The 22,125-nt window shown below is 42.5% G+C and overlaps 1 protein-coding gene across 1 annotated transcript; it reads left to right on the forward strand.

Moving 5' to 3' along the window:
* Positions 1–1,319: 1,319 nt before the first annotated feature.
* On the forward strand, positions 1,320–16,347 carry PSMD6 (proteasome 26S subunit, non-ATPase 6). The gene is made up of 8 exons (XM_080812878.1): positions 1,320–1,527; positions 2,195–2,400; positions 5,827–5,972; positions 6,196–6,415; positions 6,517–6,625; positions 11,328–11,496; positions 15,928–16,005; positions 16,141–16,347. The coding sequence occupies exons 1-8, from the start codon at positions 1,383–1,385 to the stop codon at positions 16,235–16,237; spliced, it is 1,170 nt and encodes a 389-aa protein (XP_080669004.1). The 5' UTR covers positions 1,320–1,382; the 3' UTR covers positions 16,238–16,347.
* Positions 16,348–22,125: the final 5,778 nt, after the last annotated feature.

Genomic DNA, 22,125 nt, shown 5'->3' on the forward strand with positions numbered 1-22,125 from the left:
ATCTAAACTGATAGCAATTAGGGATTGATGGGATAAACGTTGGTACATAAAAACAGTGGAATCCTATGTGGTCATTAGAGGTGATGATGTCAGTCCATATTTGTTGGCAAGGAAAGATATCTACAATACATGGTGAATGGAACAGAACAGTTTATAAGGTACAAGTACAGAATGACCCTATTAATATATCTGGTCCCTTTCAGTGAAGCTAAGTGTCTCTAGAAGGTAAGTTCCACAAGGGCAGGGTGTTGTACTTTTCACTGCTGTGTTCCCAGTGCCTGGCACCACCCCTGGTACTTTGCAACCAGGTAATAAATCTGTTGAATCAATGAATGAAAGATGTCTAGAAGGTTCTCCCCCCAAAGTTTAACATGATGGATCCCTCATAACGTTTTTCTGTGTTCCTTATTACCATTTGAGGTGTCTTCAAAATGCTTGTTTTTACCAAAACAAGTAAATCATAAAAATGTGGGGTATAATGCTTACTGCTGGCAAGACTGTGGCAGTCCCAGATGTTTCACAGGCTGTGTAAACTGGTTCAATTCTTTTGGAAAACGATGTGACATTAAATATTTAAAAGTCACAGAACATTCCTACCTTTTGTGTATTAATCCTGCATGGGAATTTTTTACAGGGGGGAAAAAAACCCTAAAATATCAAATGATCTGTGATGCTCATCTCAGGTTTTATATTAAGAAAATAACAGCCCTAGGTGACCTAAAGGGTCGACCTGCAATGGAGAGCAGAGAAAAAAAAAAATATATATGGCAAATTCACTGGGTGGAATTTCAAATAACCATTACCAAGTCTGAAGCTACATAGCTTCTTCAAGAACAAAAAGAGGCTGAACATGCAGGCATGCAATGATTTAAATAATGCATAAACGAAATATTAATGTTGTATTAAGACTGGAATTCTGGGTACCATTTTCTTAGACTAGCGGAAAGAACATGGGTTTTAGGGCCGTGCACAGAGATTTTTATTGTTGGTGATGATGATGATATTTTGAAAAATTTCAAAAGCTTGCCAGCTCCTGTCAGTTACGAACAGAATGAAAAGCAGACTAGCTAAAAAGGGAGGGAGGGAGAGTTTCGGGAAATCGGTCTTCAGAGTTGGGCAACACGTACATGGAGACTGACGGTCGCGGCCAGGAACGAGGGAAAGCCGTTCGTGACCACACGGGGGCGCCAGCGCTCAGGCCGGGTGAGGTGTTCCGAGGTCTGTCCAGCAGGAGGCGCTGCTGACGGAGGCTTGCCCGGGACCGGAAGCCGGGCCGGAGGCGGCCGGGCACTCTCGTCGTCTCCTCCCGCTTCCGCTGCCGTAGACGTCGCGGGTCCGCGCTGAGTTGCCGTCCGCCCTGTGTTGCTAACTCCGCCGCCGAGATGCCGCTGGAGAACCTAGAGGAGGAGGGTCTGCCCAAGAACCCCGACCTGCGCATCGCGCAGCTGCGCTTCCTGCTCAGCCTGCCCGAGCACCGCGGGGACGCGGCCGTGCGCGACGAGCTGATGGCGGCCGTCCGGGATAACAGTGAGTCCCGCGCGAGCGCCGAGTCAGCGGCCTAGGCCTGGGCTGGCCCCGCGCCCCGGAGGCTGCGGGCATTTTCCCCGAAGGGGCTCCGGGCCCGGGGGTGCCCGCGGGGCCCTCCGGCCTTGCTCTCAGAGGGGGTCTGCATCCGTGGGGGCCTTGCTGCTCCGAAAGCAGCTTTGGGGAGCTATGTCGAGCTCCGAGCGAGGCGCAGAAGAGAGGCTCCGGGCTTGCTGTTCTTAGCGGCCGGGCCCGGGCTGGGGCAGCCGTGTAGGAGAGGACGGGGAAGAGTGGGGTCGGTGTCTGGGGCCGTCCCTGGCGGTCAGTGCCCCTGGACTGCGTAGACGGAATGTAGGTGCCTGAGGTCTGTCTGAGGTCTGTCTGAGCAGGCTTCCCCTTTCCGCGGCTTGAAGGCTTTGTTGGAGCAGAAGCCGTCGGGAGGCCGGCAGGACTGGCTGTGATGCTCGTCTCCCAGCAGCAGACGTTTACGTTCTGCCAAGCCCTTCGCTAGGCTCTTCTGTCCCATGCCTTCCTGGGCACGGGGCGGAGAGGGGTCGACTCGATAGGGGGTGTGTGTGTGTGTGTGTGTGTGGAAGACGGGGGTGGACCCTGATTTTGAGGGTACCAGGGGTACCCGCTCTTAAGTCACGTCCCTCTTTTTGGCTCTCAGACATGGCTCCTTACTACGAAGCCCTGTGCAAATCTCTCGACTGGCAGATGGACACGGACCTGCTCAATAAAATGAAGAAGGCGAACGAGGAAGAGTTGAAACGTTTGGATGAGGAGCTGGAAGATGCAGAGAAGAATCTGGGAGAGAGCGAAATCCGGGACGCCATGATGGCGAAGGCAGAGTACCTGTGCCGGATAGGTGACAAGGCAAGTGGAGACGGTTCCCCCTCTCTCCCTCTCTGCATAGTGGCAGAGAGGCACTATTTAAAGAATTAACTTCCTTTCAAAACAAAACAAAACAAAACAAAAAAACAAACACACAGGTAATGTGCTTACCGGGCCTAGCGAATCAGCACAAAAAGGAGCCAAGAAAAAGTTTTCTTTCTATCCCTGTTTAGCCAGGTGTGTGTGTTCTTCTCTGTGTCCACACCAGTCAGAACTCAAGGGCACTTGCAGAGATTTGATTTTCTGCTCTTGCAAAATTGGGATCATTCTCAATAGTGCACTTTTCTCCCCTTGGTTGGAAAACATTGGTTCTGTTGAATTTAAAAAATTATTATTTATATAAGTAATAGTCTTTTTATAAGAAACTGAACGTTACAGTTAATGCTGAAGTTCTTGGTTTTTCTTTATTCCCTCTCTCCTCAATGGTGACCGTTTTAAGTTGTTTTATTGCATATTGATAGGCATGTAAATTAGGCAGGATTATATTTTAAAAAACTGTTTTTAGGGGCCCCTCCCTGGCTTCATGAAGCTTGTGACCCTTGGTCTCAGAGTCGTGAATTTGAGCCTCACATAGATATTAATAATAAAGTATTGGAAAAGGGTTTTTAAAATAAGTGGGACCATAATATTCTCATGCCGTCCTGTTAATTTTTTTCATTAAGCATCGTATCGTGCTCTTTCCCCGTTAATGTACATAAACGGGGTACGCATTCCGGTTAACTGCTAGCTAGTAGTCCTTTGTAAGGCTGTGCCAAAGTTTACTTTGCTCTTTGGCTGTTTACTTAGCTCTCCAACTGTTGATGTACATGGTTGTTGTTTTCAGCTGTTCTTGCTAGTACAAGCCGATGTAGAAACGTGCTGGAATGTGCTTCCTCGTGGATGTATGCTAGTGTTCTCTAGGATATAGAGACAAGGGACAAGGAAGGATTTTTGTTGTAATATATGTGGCCATTTCTTCCACATGGTGGCCAGCCTGATCGATACGTTCCTATCCACTGCATGAGACAGATGCCCACAGGTATTACATCTTTTGAATTTAATTTAGTAGTTAGTAGTGGTTAGGAGGATGGACTTTGAATGTCATTAATTCTAAGCAGTGTATCCTGAAGTACTCAGATGGCAGATGGCATGGCATCAGTAGAAGAAAGTATAATAGCGTGGGTTCTTGGATCAGATTGCCTGGGTTAGCGTTCTGGTTTCAGTAATTATCATTTACCGTACCCTCCATTTCCTCATCTGAAATATGGTAGAACAGTTCCTACTTAGTGAAGATTAAAGATGGGGCAGAGAACTCAAATGTTAATAAGAACTATTACTATTTTAGGTTTATTTATTTTTTTAAAGAATTTATTTATTTGCCAGAGAGAGAGCACTCAAGTGACCAACCTACACAAGCAGGGGGAATAGCAGGCAGAGGGAGACACAGGCTTCCCACTGAGCAGGGTCCCAACTGTGGGACTTGATCCAAGGACCCTGGGATCATGACCTGAGCCAAAGGCAGATGCTCAGTTGACCCAGGTGCCCCCGTTTTAGGTTTATTTATTTTATTTATTTAAAATTTTTTTTCCAAAGATTTTATTTACTTATTTGACAGACAGCAACAGCGAGAGAGGGAATATAAGCAGGGAGAGTGGGAGCGGGAGAAGCAGGCTTCTGCTGAGCAGGGAGCCCAATGGTGTGCCCAATCCCAGGACCCTGGGATCATGACCTGAGCCGAAGGCAGACACTTAACGACTGAGCCACCCAGATGCCCCACCATTTTAGATTTAAAACAAGATTTTTCTTATTGTAAATTTAAGATCCCATTGTAAAAAATTTGGGAACTACAGAACAGTTTAAAAATAGCTAATAGAGGGTGCTTGGGTGACTCAGGTTGAGCATCAGACTCTTGATTTCAGCTTCAGTCATGATCTCAGGGTCCTGAGAACTAGCCCCGCAGCAACAGGCTTTGTCCTCAGCGGGGAGTCTGCTTAAGGATTCTCTTCCTCTGTCCGTCCCAGTATGTGTGCACTGTCTCTCAAATGATAAGTCTTTTAGAAAAAATAGCTAAGAGTTTGTATGGTTTTCTCAGTTGCGTGATATGGTTTGGTTTTATTTTTTTACTATTTTTTTTTTTTTAAGATTTTATTTATTTGACAGAGAGATCGCACGTGAGAGAGGGAACACAAGCAGGGGGAGTAGAAAAGGGAGAAGTAGGCCTCCCGCCGAGCAGGGAGCCCGATGCGGGCCGATCCCAGGACCCTGGGACCACGACCCAAGCCGAAGGCAGATGCCTAAGGACTGAACCACCCAGGCACCCCTATGGTTTGGTTTCAGAGAGGATAGGTTATTACAGGTGAATGAGAAACTAAAGCTTTTGATTCTGGATTTGAGGAATTTCGACAAGGATGTGCTTGAGTCAATATCAGGAGTTATAAATCGATGATGGGCTTATGTCATTTCCCGTGTTTATTAAGTAGCATTCTTTTAAAAAGAGCTTCCTTTTTTCCTCTCCTGTTCACTCTCATTTTAAATATATTATTAACTGTTACGTAATGGATTTTTATTATTCACTGTGTTACACTGATCACGGTCATTACTCTTTATGGTGCTCATCTTGTTACATGCGTGTTAGTGGAAGCTCCTTTGAGAAGTCTTTGTTTGACATCTCCTTGGTCTTATTTTCTCATACAACAAGCTGTTAACAGGCTTACCTGTTATTTTTACTCTCTAAACCTGGAATCATCTGTTTCTCCAAGGATCCTTGGTTTCTTTTAGCATGTGGAGAGTGGAGAGTTGTATTAAAAACCATGATCTGAGTGCCAGCTCTGCCCATTACTGTCTTGCTAGCCCCCATTATTAATTTATGAGGTACAATTTACAATTACATAAACCCAGACACAGACTAAGAAGTACCATGTATTGACAAATGATTTTGTTCATGTTTGTGTTTTTAAAGCAACAGAACATTTTATTCCACAGTATTTTGACACAGACTTGTATATTTGAATACTCTTTTGTATTCTTATGGTGACTAAGGTAAAGCTTCCATTACCCTTAAAGTAGTGTAATCATTTACAGGAAAGTAACATTGTACTTAGGGAAAAAATGCTGACTATGTGCAAGAAAGAATGTTGAAATAAGTGAGAATAAATCGTGGCTGTTTTTCCTATGTTTTAGAATGTTAAGTATATGCTTAGGCATAGCCGATGTATTTTTTTATACTTTATATAAATGGAGAGAAAAGTATAATGAACCCCCACCCTCCCATGCAGTTATCACCCAGCTTCGGTAGTTACCATTTCATGGGTATCTGACTTTCTCTCTCTTCCTACCTGTTCCCTCTACCCTTTGTTAAGAGAATACCAGATAGTCGGTAGCATTTGAAACTTAACCTGTTTTCACCTGTTGCCTTGCATCTCTTGACAGGAGGGTGCTCTGACAGCCTTTCGCAAGACATACGACAAAACTGTGGCCTTGGGTCACCGACTGGATATTGTGTTCTATCTTCTTAGGATTGGGTTATTTTATATGGATAATGATCTCATCACACGAAACACAGAGAAGGCCAAAAGGTACTTTTTAATGATGGTGATATATTCCCCTGTAATTATGCTATAAATAAGAAACTGGTGTAAGAAATTTACCTATTTTATTTATAACTAGTAAATTAGGTGAAATAATTGATGTGCTTATTTAGTAGAATATTTTCTTTAAATACTACCTTTTGATTCAACACTTAACAAAAAATGGCCTTGTCTGTTTCCAGATTGTGACCTTACTATTTTTTATTTATAGCTTAATAGAGGAAGGAGGAGACTGGGACAGGAGAAACCGCCTAAAGGTATATCAGGGTCTTTACTGTGTGGCTATTCGTGATTTCAAACAGGCAGCTGAACTCTTCCTTGACACAGTTTCAACATTCACATCCTATGAACTTATGGATTACAAGACCTTTGTGACTTACACTGTCTATGTGAGCATGATTGCCTTAGAAAGACCAGATCTCAGGGAAAAGGTAATGCCTGAATCTTTAATACTCAAGTTTAGAAATTACTCCATACTTTCCTAACCTAAATACACATTAAAGCATACATTTGTTCTTTTTTTAATTTGTAGGTGATTAAAGGAGCCGAGATCCTTGAAGTGCTGCACAGCCTTCCAGCGGTCCGGCAGTACCTGTTTTCACTCTATGAGTGTCGTTACTCAGTTTTCTTCCAGTCCTTAGGTAAGGATAGAGTTGCTCATTTCAATGATCTGTCTTTATCTCAATCCTGATCCTGTATGCAGAGAACTAAGATGATTGTTCACATATGTGACAGACTGTACAGGTCTTTGATTACCGGGGCTCAGTTTTTTGCCCCTTTTTGTTTAGAAGGGGGTGTTAGCAGACTGTAACCTGTTTTTATATGGCCCACTAGGTAAGATTGATGTTTACACTATTAAAGGTTTGTTTAAAATTTTTTTTTAATTTATTTTAGGATGAGAGCGAGCAGGGAAGGGCAGAGGAAAGAGAGAATCTCACGTAGGGCTCCATCTGACAACCCTGAGATCATGACCTGAGCCCAAATCAAGAGTCAGATGCTTAACTGACTGAGCCACCCAAGTACCCCAGTGCTTATTCTATTTTTGAAGTGGGTTTTGGCCCAGTGTTTCTGGAGTGGTTTTTCCAGGTGTAAAAGTTGGGACTGCTTCATGAGAATTCATACTACTTACCTTACGTGATAGGGGAACAGGGCCCCTGAGGTATGATGAGTTACCTGCGTGGCCTCATCTTCTCAGACGTGTGCACAGGCACATTTGCACACAAGATCGTACTGCGCAGTTGTTCCTCCTTTTTTATGCTTGCGGCTCTCCTGGCATCATTCTGCTCAAATGTGGGGCCTTTCCCTTCTTCCTTCATCAGAATGAATCCCTTGCCTTCATTCCTGGGGAGCTCTCATTTTATGCCTCCCTTTTTCATTGAGATAGGAGTTACATACCGTAAAATTCACCAGTTTCAAGTGTAAAATTCGGCGGCTTTATTTTCTTGACAAGGTTGTACAGTCGTCATCACTAATTCCTGAATGTCGTTACTGCAGAGGGAAATCTGTACCCATTGAGCAGTCACTTCCCATTCCTCCCCCCACTACCACTGATCTTTCTGTGTCCATGGATTTGCATGTTCTTACTCTCCCATTTCATAGGAATGGCATATCTGTGTGGCACTCTGTGCCTGGTTCCTTCTCCCTGACATCATCCTTTCATGGGTCATCTGTGTGGTGGCATGTCTCAGGGCTCCATTTAGTTTTATGACTGAAGGATGCTCCATTATATGGAAAAACCATGTTTTTACAATCCTTTTCAACCACTGACAGACATCTGTGTTGTCTTCCCTTTTGGGCTATAAGGAACATTTGTCTAATGTTTTATGTAGACCTGTGGTTTCATTTCTCTTGGGTATGTATATAGATACATACATATTTAGTAATGGACCTGCTGGGTCATACGGTGATGCTTCGATTAACTTTTTGAGGAACTGTTGAACTGTTTCCCAGAGCGGTTACACCATTTACATTCCCACCAGCAGTGTGTGTCTCTGTCTCCTCACATCCTGTACTTGTTACTGTGTCTTTTTGATTATAGGCATCTTAGTGGGTGTGAAGTGGTTTTGATTGGCTTTTCTCTGATCTGATGGTAAACATCTTTGGTGTGCTTTTTGGTCATATGCCCCATTTTTAAAATAGTATGTCATTTTGTGACTTTTTCTTACAGTTTGTTCCTTCTGCTAACTGGTATTATTGGGAGATTTTTTTAAATCTTTTTAACCTTTGTGATGAACTTGACACGAGTACATTGCCTGTACATTACTTTGTGGTCTGTGCAAATCTGTTAAATTCATTAAATATTTTAGAGGAAAGTGAGGAAAAAAATGAAATTCATGGCTTTGGGAAACTTTTAAATTGTGTAGATATTAATCTCTTCCTACTGTCCCCATTCCTAATAGTAATCTTTTATTTGAACATTGTAGGTGAAATTTTTATCACTACCAAATTTATACATTTTCCAGATATTTTAAATGCAGAAGACAGAATAGTTACATTTTCTTTGATGACAGTTGTCTTTATTTGTATCATTTATTCTCTCTAGTATACTGAGACATGGAGGATTTATTTAGTTTTCTAAGCCTTTTTGCTTCCCTGAGAAAATTCATAGTGTATGTATGTACTTTAAAATACTTCATTTGAAAAAGGAAACTGCATCCTTCTCTAGATAATAGCCGTTTGTTTTTAAAATTAAAAATAGAGAAATTTTTAAAATTAAAAATAGAGAGGGGCGCCTGGGTGGCTCAATGGGTTAAGCCTCTGCTCAGGTCATTATCTCAGGGTCCTGGGATCGAGCCCCACATCAGGCTCTCTGCTCAGCAGGGAGCCTGCTTCCCCCGCACCCCCACCTGCCTCTCTGCCTACTTGTGATCTCTGTCAAATAAATAAATAAAATCTTTTAAAAAAAAGAAATAGAGAAAGTCCTGTTCCCAAATCCATACACATGTTCATTCACAAAATTCTTCCAGAAATAACCATTTTAAGAGTTATGTATCTTTCCAAACCTTTTGTTCATTTAAATGTGCTTTAAGAAATGGAAAACAGTATACCAAAAACCCAGGGCTATACATACCCATGGAAAAATCTCAAACAGTATCATATAAAGAAGAAAAGCTCTCCCTAACCAGCGATTGCCAGGGTCCTTTCTCTAGAGGTGACTGCCACTATCCGGTTTCACGTGTGTCCTTCAGGGACATTTGTATCCAGAGACAGAAGCACGTAACACCATTAAACATAGGTGGGTGTATTTTACATGCTGCTTTCCAAGTAGCTTTTTTTTTCTCTTAACAGTCTAATGTGAATACCTTTTCATGACTATAGAAAAAGAGTTGGTCATTGAGTCAGTAAGGATTTTTAACTACCTGTCATGTATCAGACACTGTGGATGTAGTGGCAGATCAAACAGCTGGAGCTCCTTGGAGCTTGTAGTTATCTTAAAGAGACCTATTTCAGTGTAGTGGATGTGCCATACTTTATCTTCTACTGACAAAAAATTATGCTGTTTACAGTTTACTCCTGTTGTGAGCAACTTTGTTTTGAACATTCTCTTAAAATTCACCATTTCTACTTCCACTTATTTCGTTAGGGGAAAAAATCCAAGAAAGTGAATTTTTACAAAGTGAAAATACATCTTGATCACTCTTGCCCTCCAGGAATACTGTGCCAATTTACAGTTACACAGTATTTTTTTTACTGAAGTATAACTGAGATGCAGTGTCAGTTTCAGGTGTGTAACATAGTGATTTGATGTTCATATACATTTTAAAATGATGACCTATATCAATTTAGTTACCACCTGTCACCATACAAAAGTAATACATTACTGACTGTTCCTTGTGCTGATTTCAGTTTCTACCTCTCTCAATTTACATCGATTTTTTTTTTAAGATTTTATTTTTAAATAATTGCTACACGCATGATGGGGCTCAAACTTCTGACCCAAGAGCAAGAGTTGCACACTCCAACTGAGCCAGCCAGGCACCCCTCAATTTACATCATTTGAGGAGAGCCTTTCCCCCGCCTACCCCCCTCACTCTTAGTCAGTTTGAGAGGAGAAAAATATATTCATATTTTATTCATTTCTTGTTTGTTTCCAGGGGTAGTTTTTATTGAACTCTTGAGTTTTTTAAATGGCACACAAATGATAGAAGATATTTTAGTGTTCGGCTTATGAGTATGACCCATCCTGTGAAAATTTTTCTTCCCATTCTCTTTCATAGGTTTTCTTGCTCTTTTTTTCCCAGTTTTTTTAAGATGTGACATATAACACTGTATATAAGTTTAAGCTGTACAGTATAATGACTTGATGTTTATGCTTTTTTTTTTTTTTAACTATTTGTGAGAATGAGCATCATTCAGTTTAAGGCCATTGACTGCCGTGTTGCTAAACCATGTGCTGCCTTACTCATCCTTGTCTCTTTTGATGTTGAGCAGCCTTTGCATCTTGCCACAATTTTGTTCTCTTGAACAGTAACACACCCTTGTTTTCCCCAGACCCACCACCTCATCCTCTGTTAGACCTCTCAGTGACTGCCTCAGACTTGGTCACTACCCTTGTCTCTACCTTCACTGTTATCAATGAATGATAATACATATGAAGAGCCATCTTCATATCTATTATCTGGGTGGCAGTGATTCCCAAATTCATGTCTCCAGCCCCAAATTTCCCCGTGGGCACCAGATCCATGCCTGAATTCCTCCTTGGTATCTTCACCTGGATGTGCAGTAGATGAATCCACTTGAACGCTGTGAATCTCCTTTGCCCTGCCCCCCTCCAAAAAATCTCCAGAACCAGAAAACAAAATAAAAATTCTTTTCCAGGGATTTGGTTCTTGCTAAAGCCAGAGACACAAGTCTATTTTTAGTTCTTTTGTCTTGCTCACCTTCCATATCCCTGTAGCTCCCCCCCTGTTGCTTTATGCTGAATCTGGGCTCCTTTCTTTTCTGGGGCTGAGCGTGGCTCTTCCTGCCAGGGGCACTTCTGCATTATGGGCATTGCTCTGTGCCTCCTGCTGTTTGGCTGGCTCCTCAGAGAAGTCTTCCCTGTCCACCCAGTCCAGCGGAAGGCCTCCTAGTTGCCCTGTCACTTACTTTCCACACAGAATTTGTTACTAAAAGTATCTTGTTAAGTCATCTCTGCTCTTTGAAAACTTAGTTTCTGTGGCAGCAGGATCTTGTCTTTTGGCTTACTGCCATGTCCTCACTATTTTGAGCAGTGATACACTGTAGTTATTCGGTAAACTAATTCCTGTGGATGGCTTATCCGTATCTTGTGTCCATTTTACCATTCTTTCTTCATTATTTCTAAGAGCTGTCTTTTATAATTTGGCATCTTATTCATTGCAGCTGTTGTGGAACAGGAAATGAAAAAGGACTGGCTTTTTGCTCCTCATTATCGATACTACGTGCGAGAGATGAGAATTCACGCATACAGCCAGCTGCTGGAATCCTATAGGTCATTAACTCTTGGCTATATGGCAGAAGCCTTTGGTGTTGGTGTGGAATTCATTGATCAGTAAGTATAAATAATTTATTATGTTAATGCATATCTCTGAAAGTTACCTTTCAATGTCTCAGCTGGTATATTTTCTCCATTTACATTGCTTCCCTCAATTATAAAAGATTTTTTTTCTCTACATGTTATCAGAACAATCATCTGTCATCTCTGTCTTCATGATGTGCCCCTTTTATGAACAGATGGGATACTGAGTTGTAGAGTGGTTAAGTGATCTTGCAAAAGGGTAACAGACCAGGTGTTGTACAGTAGTGTTCTGTCCCTTCTTTGTGGACCACACTGCTGCTATGGTGATGACTCCTAGATGTCTCATATTTCACATTAAGGGCATGTTTTCTCTGATAATGCCTTCATTGTTTTTGGTTGCTGCTGCAATTCTGGTCACATTAGTTAAAAGTGAGACTTTTAGCCTTTAAATCAATGATTCATCAAATTCTTACTAAGCCATTACTGTATGGTTGGCATTGGTTAAGGTTCTTGTCACGGACTTTAATATTTGATACTTTTTATATGGGGAGAGTTAGCAAGTAAGCAGATAAATACATAAGGTCATTTCAGATAGAACTGAATCTCTGGAGATAATAAAATGCAACAGAAAGGTGTGTGTGGCTGCAGTGGAGTGGTAGTGGCGAGAGAGGGGCAGCTGTGGGCGACTCAGGCATGCGTACGTTTGTGCAGGGCCTAGCTGGCTGTGGTATGGAGCTTGGTTTTAATCTAGGTCCTGTGGGAAGCCATGGGAGGATTTTAAGCGTGAGAGTGGTAGAGCATGAAACCCTATCTTACACAGACCACAGGGGGACAGGGAGACTGGGTGGGCTGTTGAGTACGGTAGCTCATAGAGCAGCTATTACGGTGGCCTGGACTAGGGTGATAGGAGTGGAGTGTGGGAGACGTACACATTCAGAGTATGTGCTGTCCTTACCGTACCTGGATCAGTGGTTCCCAAAGATAGATCTTGTCAAGTGCTAATGGTAGATTTCAGTGGCCCACGTGATGGTCATATAGTAAATTTCGGTGATGGTATATTTCATTAAAAAAAAAATCATTTTAGGGGTTTGATTTTTCTAATTTATTATGAAAAATTTTAAACATGTAGGAAATTCTAAGGAATTAGTTATTTTCATGATTGATTCTGTAATTAACATGCTGTTTTATCACATATCTGCCCATCCTATTTAAGCACTTCAAAGTTAGTTTCAGACACCAGTACGTTTCATCCCTGAACACTTTACCATGCATCTCAATATTTATTTATAGGCTTGTTTTGAGGTTTTACATATTTATATTTGATGAGAGATACAGATCTTAAGTATAACCTAAACTATTGAGCAGTCCCTACCAAAAATCCCCTTGTTCTCTATTTGAATGTGAATTCTCTATTCACATTTCAGGTGGGTATTTGTTCCCTTCATGTTTGCAGACCAACTCTAAAGGCAAAAAAGTTGTATGTACACACAGAGCTCTAGCGGTTACCTACTAAGATCTTGTTTTAAATTTCTGGTACCCAATTCACATCTGGGTTTCCCTAGATTCTTTTTTTTTCTCCCTTAAAAAAACCTTTTTGATGAAATCCTTTTTTAAGGAGGGTCTGATTTGTTAAGTTGAACATGATTCTGCACCCTTCCTCCACTTCTCTACTTCCTTAGACTCAGTAAGATATTGTGGGGAGAACAGGAAGGGGCCATTATTTGAGGAAACGCTGCTGTTGACAGGTTTAAGGTTAGAAACCCATGCACTGTGTACAGTTTTGTTGGTAGGTCTTCTTTTTGGAACGTGGGATGCAAATCTGATTGGTGAGTGGGTTGTTCAGTAAACACTTGGGTCATCATGACTGCATACCTTCTGTAGTGAGCCACCATACTCAGGACTTGAAAAAATACCCACGGCTGGGGAAGAGGAGTCATCCTGGGATGTGACTGGCACATGAGGAGATGACAACTGGTCTGGCTCTAGGGCCAGGGATGGACTTGAATGGAAACATAGGCGTAGGACATTAGGAGTTAAATTGTAGTGTGGTAACCAGAAAGGAAGCTGTGGCCAGATTCTTCTTGATGAGCATACCTAGGAGTCCTTGTATTTGACTGAAGTGCCTGAGAATTGGACATCCACTGATGCCTTCTGATAGACCTTTAGACTGGATGTTGCTGCATTTGTAGGATTTTTGAAGGGAAAAAAGTGCTTTCCCAGTGGAAGCAATAGCACAAATACCTGTAGGAGCATTTCTTTGAAACCAGTAGCCTAAGTGTACTGGCTAGAGTGTGTGCCAGTATTACAGGAACTGAGAGAAGCACTGCGTTCACTGCCCAGCTTTGGAGTTAGCGAGCTGGCTGGAGTCTCGCTGAGTGGTCGGGGCAGCGGTGATGGGAGGGCCTCCAGTCCGGCGACGCAGGGCGATGTGGGGCTCGGGCAGCCACCGTGCTGGGAGCTCAGGTGTGCCAGCTGTCAGGCTCCTAGAACGGAGCAGTCTGTCCTCACCGCAGCAGGGGGCATTCTTCAGTCAGAGTTGGCCTTGGAGCTTCTTTGTAAGTCAGAACCACTATCAGAGGTTCCCTCTGTCTTGGGGTTGGGGGGGCAGTCAAGGAAGGCTGTGGGCGGTTAGATCTTGTATATACAGTTTTCTCTGTGAACCTCAGGCCCAGAATAATAGTTGCAGATGGGTTCCTTGTGGAGATGGAACTATTTAAGTGTCTGGAAAATGAACACAAGTTTAGAAAGCTGCTCAGTAACAGAACTCAAAAACAGCTGAATAAGACTGGGCACTGTAGCACTTAGATCCAGGTGTATTTTGATGGAGACTATAGAAATAAAGCCTGCTCCGTGACTGTGTCAGCCATGCCTGCTAGTTTAGGATGACCTCCAGCCTAATAACTTTTTTGTCTTTCCAGCTTTTTGAAGCACACAACCAGATTTTCCAAAATCACACACTTCCTTATTAAAAACAGTAATGCTTTCTCATTCTTCCTACCAAGATTAAGTATTAATTAGTTCCTTTTCATAGGCTTTTTTTTGGATACAACTAGTACAGAAGGCCTAGTGGGTCTTTCACCACTGCCTGCCGGGGCAATTAGGTATGATACTTGACACTTTAAAAGCACAAATCCAAGTAACACACTTTCTCATCTAATTATATCACTTCCTCTCCAGTAAGTGTGAAACATTGTGTTTGTCTCTGACCTTCCTCAACATTGCATTATGCTTTGTTCTCCCCAGAATGATGGCATTTCATTACAGCTTTAATTTGCATTTTTAATAAGTGAAATTGATCTTTTTTTGTGTATGTACTTTGCCTCTGTTTTAATGAGCTGTTTGTCTGATTTGTTGGCCCCCCCCCCCCCTGTTTATACTGCAGATATCTTCTGTCCACATTGTCAATTAGTTTGTGACTTGATTCTGGTGGTGTTATCCTATGTGGACATTCTCTACATCACCAGGTTTAGCAGGCTTTTTTGGGGGGTTTGTCACAGTGAGTCTGCCTCATCACCATTCAAACCAGCCCTTCTGCATGGATTTCAAATGGCATCTTTGTTAGAAAATTGTTTAGGATTTAGAGTCTCTCTTTTGTTGTTTATGTGCTAGGAGCAAAATGTTTTAGTATCTGGGAGAGTATATTGGTCGTATAATTTTTATTTAAACAGTTCTATTTTTTTTTTTTTTTAAGATTTTATTTATTTATTTGACAGACAGAGATCACAAGTAGGCAGAGAGGCAGGCAGAGAGAGAGAGAGGAGGGAAGCAGGCTCCCCGCTGAGCAGAGAGCCCGATGCGGGGCTCGATCCCAGGACCCTGAGATCATGACCTGAGCCGAAGGCAGAGGCTTTAACCCACTGAGCCGCCCAGGCGCCCCTAAACAGTTCTATTATAAGTAATTTTTATTTTAAAGCACTCATCTTTCCATGTAATATAAAGTCTTCATATAGCTCTTGTACATTTTTAAGCCTTTTTTCTCCTTGTTGGTAGATGATCTTTGATAGTGTTTCATTGATAATGCTGTTGTTGAGGTTTATGTGTAAGCATGTTATAGCTATCTTAATTTTGAGGTTTGGGTTGTGACTGTACATAAACACTTTTTCACAAAGATTAATATCAGCTGTGCATTCCTGATGCTTATTTATTGTGGCATATTCTTTCGTCTTAATTTTGAAAATCCTAAGCATCATCTGCTCTTGTGTCATTATTTCCGTATTATTTTTCTGCAAAGCTTTAATGATTTCATTCTTTGACACCTGCCCTCAGTATGAACTTACCGTTCTGGGATGATCCTGCAGCGGTTTGCCCGCGACAGTCTTCTCAGCTGCTGCACCGTCAAAGAGTGCAGGCTGGAAGCCATCAGAAGGTTACCTTGGGCGACAGTGGAAGTGTGTATTTAGTGCAATTTAAGAATTTTGTATAAGGCTCATACTGATGCCCCTTTCTCCCTGCTCTTCATTGTAGGGAGCTCTCCAGATTTATTGCTGCAGGGAGACTACACTGCAAAATAGATAAAGTCAACGAAATAGTGGAGACCAACAGGTACTGCTAAGTTTGTGCGTCGTTTGTGTGGTAGAATAAGGGGCATTCTTAAGTGTCTTTTAAAAGTAGGTCAACTCGTGTTATGGAGTAATGTGACTGGTAAATAATTCATTTTTTTCTTGAATTTATTTATAGGCCTGATAGCAAGAACTGGCAGTACCAAGAAACTATCAAGAAAGGAGATCTGCTACTAAACAGAGTTCAGAAACTTTCCAGAGTAATTAATATGTAAAACCATGTAAACGAAGGATTTCCTTTAGAGATAACTGTGGAATTTTTATAGCTTACTTTACTATGTACCCGGTTCAACTGTATAAAATAAATACTGCATTGTTTCTTTCAGTTTACTTTTCTGAGACTAATCCGAGACTACAGCGCCTGAGTTCAAATCTGAGTAGTACAGTAGGGATAATACAAACCCTTCATGTCTTACTGTAAGTCTCCTGAGTTTTAGAAAATATATGCCATATAGTATGTGTTTAAACACAGTGTCTCCCACTTAGTACACAAAAGACAGAAGATAAGTGAAATGTATCTTAAGCTTTCCCTCAGGAAAAAAGGGAAGCTTTTGAGGAGGCAACCATAAGCGTGGATTCCAGAATCTGCCAATCTCACCAAACACTGATTAAAAAACAACAAAAATACCTATATCAATAATGATGATGGGAATCTTGCCCGCCCCCTCCCAAACAGAACCATAGTAAGGAAAACAAAATTGTTCCTTGTGTTTTCTTAATATAGGCTCGGTGAGTCACATGGGGCTAAGTGCTAGAAAAAAAATCTGAAACTGGATAAAGGAGACAGAGTGAAGTAGGGCGTGGAGAGCTCCCCTATGGGGTGGCACAGCCTCTGCTAAGGTGACATTTAAGTAGAGGAGGAACATGCAAATATCTGGGAGAAGAAAGTTAGTTACTGGAGGTTTTAAGCCGAGGAATGGCCCTGTTTGACCTAAGTGGCCCCAGCTGGAGGGAATGCCTGATAGTGGGGGTGCAGCCTGCTTTGCTGAAAGGTAAGAATGGGGGGGGCAGGGGTGGGGACCTGGTGAGGAGAAGTCTGGGACGACCCCCAACTTTTTGGATGCCACTCTGACAAGGCCGTTCTGGTAGAGCTGAGTTAAAAGGAGAATGGGAAATGGCATTGTACTGTAAAAGGAAGGCGAGAGACGTCTGCTTTCATAGTTTACATGCTGTTCTAGTTATGAGCCAATTGGAATGATTCATTAACATCAGAAAAGAAAACCTCTCAGTCAATGGAAAATAATGTGATTCAATTCAACATTCATTCATGATAAAAACGTAAGTAAACTAGAAATAATGAAGGTTGGGAAATCAGCACAATTGCCAATGGCATAGTTCATGGCAATGTCTTAGAAGAATTACCGTAACGAGCATCAGTGTGGTGCTGCGGGAGGCGCCATGGGCGCAGTATGGTGAATGGCAGGCTGGTAAAATGCTGGATATGCCTTAAGCATTTGAGAATATCCACTTACGGATTTCCGAAAACGCTTATTTATAAAACCTTAACAATGATCACTGTAATTTCTTGAAGAAAATGTGAACAGAAGTACTCTAAACCCATGATCCTGAAAATCAGGGCCATTTGATAAATCCAATGTGTAGTCATTGAGAACTCACCGTGTTCCTTGTCTCCATGTAAAAATCAGAATTCTGTTCTTAGCAAACTGACTCATTGCAGTTCATGCTAAAGGAAAAAAGGATGCAAATGTCCGTTTCTTAAAAACAGCCCTTTCCCTGGGCTCCCACCTCTTAAGACCACTGGGACAAATGTGATCACAGAGCAATTCTGGCCTTTCGTTCAAGGTTTACACTAACTCCTTCTGGATTCTCAAAATTTTTTTTTAAACTCTGCTTGCTTAAAATGTACTGGTATTTTTCTTTCACTATTTATGCCCAACGGCCTAAAATTAGTAGGCGAGGATGACAGGTAAGGGAAGCTAAAAGAAACATGCTAATCCCTTCTGAGTTCAAGATAGGGAAATCGAAAACTCCAGAAGCTGGTAAAGGTCTAGTAGAGTAACTAACTTACCACGGGAACAATACAGTTTTGAGGTGAGGGAGTAAATTTTTTCCTTTTTTCCTTTTTTTTTTCTGATAAAGGATGTATGCTCACTGCAAAAGACATTCAAGATGCTAACGTGGATGGCCTTGTATTCCCACCCAGCAGGAACAGCTACTGTCGACATTTTCATGCTCTCTACATTTATGTGGAGATGCAATCTCCACATAAATCCTATTGAAATGCAGTTTTTAATACAAAACTGGAGCATGTTACATGTTGTTAATAAGTTGTTAATAAGTTACTCCATGTAATTACAAGTCCCAGGGGAACACTGTTAGCCTCAAAGTATCCGTCTGGAGGTGAAAATAAAGTTAGACTCCAACACATCCGTATGGTATGGGAGAAATAGCACTGACACTAAAGCTAGAGAAACCAAATTCTGATCCCAGCTCTCCTCATGCTAGCTGCGTGATGCAGGGAGAAAGGACTTCCTCTCTCGGACCCTATTCCCCCTCGTCTGCAAAGTAGAGGAGCAACCAGGCCTTATGCAGTTCTCTATGTGAAAACTAAAACACTGAACACTAAAACAATATACTAAAATATTTCTTAGTATGTGGAGCGTTAGGAGAAAACTGTCATGTATGGTGAGTAAATTGGGCCACCTCGGCCAACTTTTATAGAATAAGCTAAAACCTGAATTTTTTGTATTTGATCAAGATCAAACTGAAGCTTTTAACAAACTTATATTTGTTATGTAATTATGGAATGCTAAGATCTGCTTTATGGACAGGTAGAGTATTTTAAACCCAATAAAAGGCTTACAGACATTTTAGGTCCAGGCCCACATTTCCCACAGGTGGGGATCAAAGAGCTCAAAAGACCAAAGCCCACCAGGATGGCAGACGATGCTTCCTGATGATACAAAGTTGGCTACTGGTCACCCACAAGAAGCAATGCTGCCACGCCTGTCCCTACCCCATGCCCCATCTAGGAAAGTTAGTTTCCTAGATAAAAATTCGTTTATGGTCACCTTCTAAAAACTGAAAACAATTCCAAGGTCACTTACCTAGCTTCTGTGGAAAAATGGACAGATGAGGCTGCCTCCAGGCTCACTCTCCCCGTCAAGCTAATGGCTAGCGTGGGTTTTCCCGTGGGTTCTCCAGCACGGTCCCGTTCCCACAGCCTGCCCTGTTCCCTTCCACTACCTGCCCTGCATTACCACCCCCACCACCCCATTCTGTACCCATTTTATGATGGACGCCTTTAGTCCTGTAGTAGCCTAAGCATTAGTATTAACTGATCAGCAGGTTACTGATCATGAGCAAACTGTGTAATTTTGGATTAATCCTTGGTGCTGTTTTTAACCTGTCTTTTAAAGAGGATTAATGGCTGATCATTGAAATCTTGTTTCTTCATGACTAGGAGGAAGAAAGGAGGGGGACAACGATAATCTCTCACCTTCCTGATGCTATACAAATGACAAACTGTAGCAAACTGCCAGCTCCATGTTGACAATGGGGACGTAAGGTTAAATCCCTATCTGGAAAAACATGACAAACTCGAGTATGCGCTAGCGTGGGTTTCACGGGCAGAGAGCCACAGGTGTGCATTACTCCTGTTTCTGAAGACTTACAAAAGATAAATTGTAGCAGTTGGGTCCAGGGGGAGGATTACCGTTTGTCCCTCCCAAAGGTCTGGCATAATTTTCCCTGGACAGACTGGCTGTGAGAAGTAAAAGGGACAATCTGCACGTGAATGATGAGTGGGCCTCCCTCCAGCTGCTACAAATCCTGACTGCCTTAGGCAAGTGGCCTCTTTAGTCAAGACGGCGGCCAGTAGGTAGCGTCCTGGTAACTTCTCCAACCCTCTTAGAGTTTACCAGAGTCTCAAGGCAGACGAAACTCTACACTTGCCTCGGAGGATGCTGCATTCATTTCTCGAAGTCCTCTTTGGGGTAGAGGCTGTTCATTCAAAAATACATCAAGGCCGTGGGGCCAACATGAAGTCCAAAGTCTCCAAGTCTGCTGCCCTCTCCTGGCCACAGGCTTTCCACCCTCATTCAAAATGCCTTCTCTGAAGCTGCTCACCACCCACCTAGACCACCAGTTCTCTGTGCTCACTGCCCCCAGACCTCCAAGCCGCCCCACACTATTCGCACCAGACCAAGCAGATGGCTCTGTCTTCCTCTCAACGCCAACCACTCTGAAACCAGCAACCTACACAGTAATAGCCTCGCCTCACAGTGCCTAGGCCTGAACGTCAGTGCTCTTTCCCCCAAGACCACTTTCAGCCTCTGTCATGGTCTCACCCAGGACCCAAGAATCACAAGCACCTCTGAAGAGCTCTGTTGTTCAAACTGAAACCTGATATTCTACTCCAGCCCCTACTATCCTAGTCCTCTGTTCCCTGACCTGTCACTAGAAGCGCTATGCCACCATCCTAACTCTGTTCCCTGGATCCACCACCGTTAGCCCCTCCTCCAGTAACAGCCATACTGAACTGAACTTGGACTTAGCTCTGTGACGGCGAATAAATCACTTAACTTGTCTCATCGCAGACAAATTACCAGGAAGGAGGATTGTAAGATTTACCAGGAGGGTAATTACAAATAAAATGTCTTGAGAGCGTCTCAAAGATTCTACATGGAGGTTTCTGGTTCTGTTCCTTGAATGCCCCAATGAAGGCCATCGTCAATGACTCAGCCATACCCTCATATGCTTTAACTGCCTGGCAAACTCCCTGCCCAAGTTCTAACCTCTCCCCTGAACTAACACCTGCTGTTCCCATTATCCTGGAGAAAGAAAAAAAATAAAACCGAAACATTACCTGAGTGGCTTGGTGGGGTTAATTACAATGGAGTCAACTGTCCAAACTTCCAACTAAACCGTTTCAACCTCTTCACCAAAAATAGGCTCTCCAGGGTCTCATCTTGGGCTTTCTTCTTTCCCTGGGCCACGGAGGATGGGCTTCAGGTTTGTGAAGTCCTGGAGATGGAACATGAAATGTGGTATGTCTGTGCCTACTTTCTTGAAATCTGTGGGGAAGAAAAAAAAAAGAATGATTAAGAACCACTGATCTGACAGACCTGAATTCACAGTCTGGCAACCCTACCAGTAGGTGGAGAACTGTAGGTGAGACACTTAACTTCTTAGATGTTCCTCCTTCGTTCGACTAGCATCAAAACTACCTACTCTATAAAACTCCCGTTACTCTATAGGGGCTTCATGAGAGACAAAGTTTGCAAAATGCTTCAACGGGCATTATAAGCATTCAGTTAGATGGGCATCATTTTAATATAATAATGAGCCGAATCCAATAGCGACCTTATTTTTCCTAGGTGAACTCATACACTCCCATGACCTCATTTACCACCTAAGAATGAAAGACAATCCTCCACCTTACAGCTCACACCTTTCTCTTAAGCTCCATCCAGACTGTACATATAGCACTAAACATGAGTATCCCAGTGGCTACTCAAATTCGTTGTGGATTTCTCCTTCTCTGTCATAGATCCTACTTTTAAGGCTCATCAACCAGTTTAGCTAAGCTAGAAATTGTATGTTATCTTGGATTCAACCTTTCCCTTACTGTTCAACATGAGACCTCAGGACCTGTTGGTTCTACCTGTGAAGTATCTCTGCAATCAGTTCCCTATTTATCCCCGTGGTTGCTGCCTTAGTTTGGAAACCCAGTCAGCTCTTACCTGGATTTTTATGACAGCACCGTACCTTATTCTTGTCCCAAGGTTCTCACCTGTCCATGCTGTCCTCCATAGTTACTGGACGGCCCTTCTATGATGGGGATTTTTTAAAAAAAGGATTAAATTATGTGTTTGAATCTCCCCTTCTTCCTGAAAACCTTTTCCTCCAGCTCCATCTCCCTTTCTCCTCAAAGACAATCTCTGCCAGTGGCAGCTCTGGTCCCCGGGCTTTGATGTGGAAAAGGGGGTGAGAGGTGCCAAGAATCGCACCGCCTTACCAGGTGAAAGGTAAGTTTGTTTAACTCCCGTCAGCAACAGGAGCAAGAGTTTCTTACCAGACAGAAAAGACCAAAAGAGTAGAAAGTGGGATGAGAAGGGGGCAGGGCCGTGGGCCTGATTTA

The sequence above is a fragment of the Martes martes genome (genome assembly GCF_963455335.1).
Source record: "Martes martes genome assembly, chromosome: 1".
NCBI classification, from domain to species: domain Eukaryota; kingdom Metazoa; phylum Chordata; class Mammalia; order Carnivora; family Mustelidae; genus Martes; species Martes martes.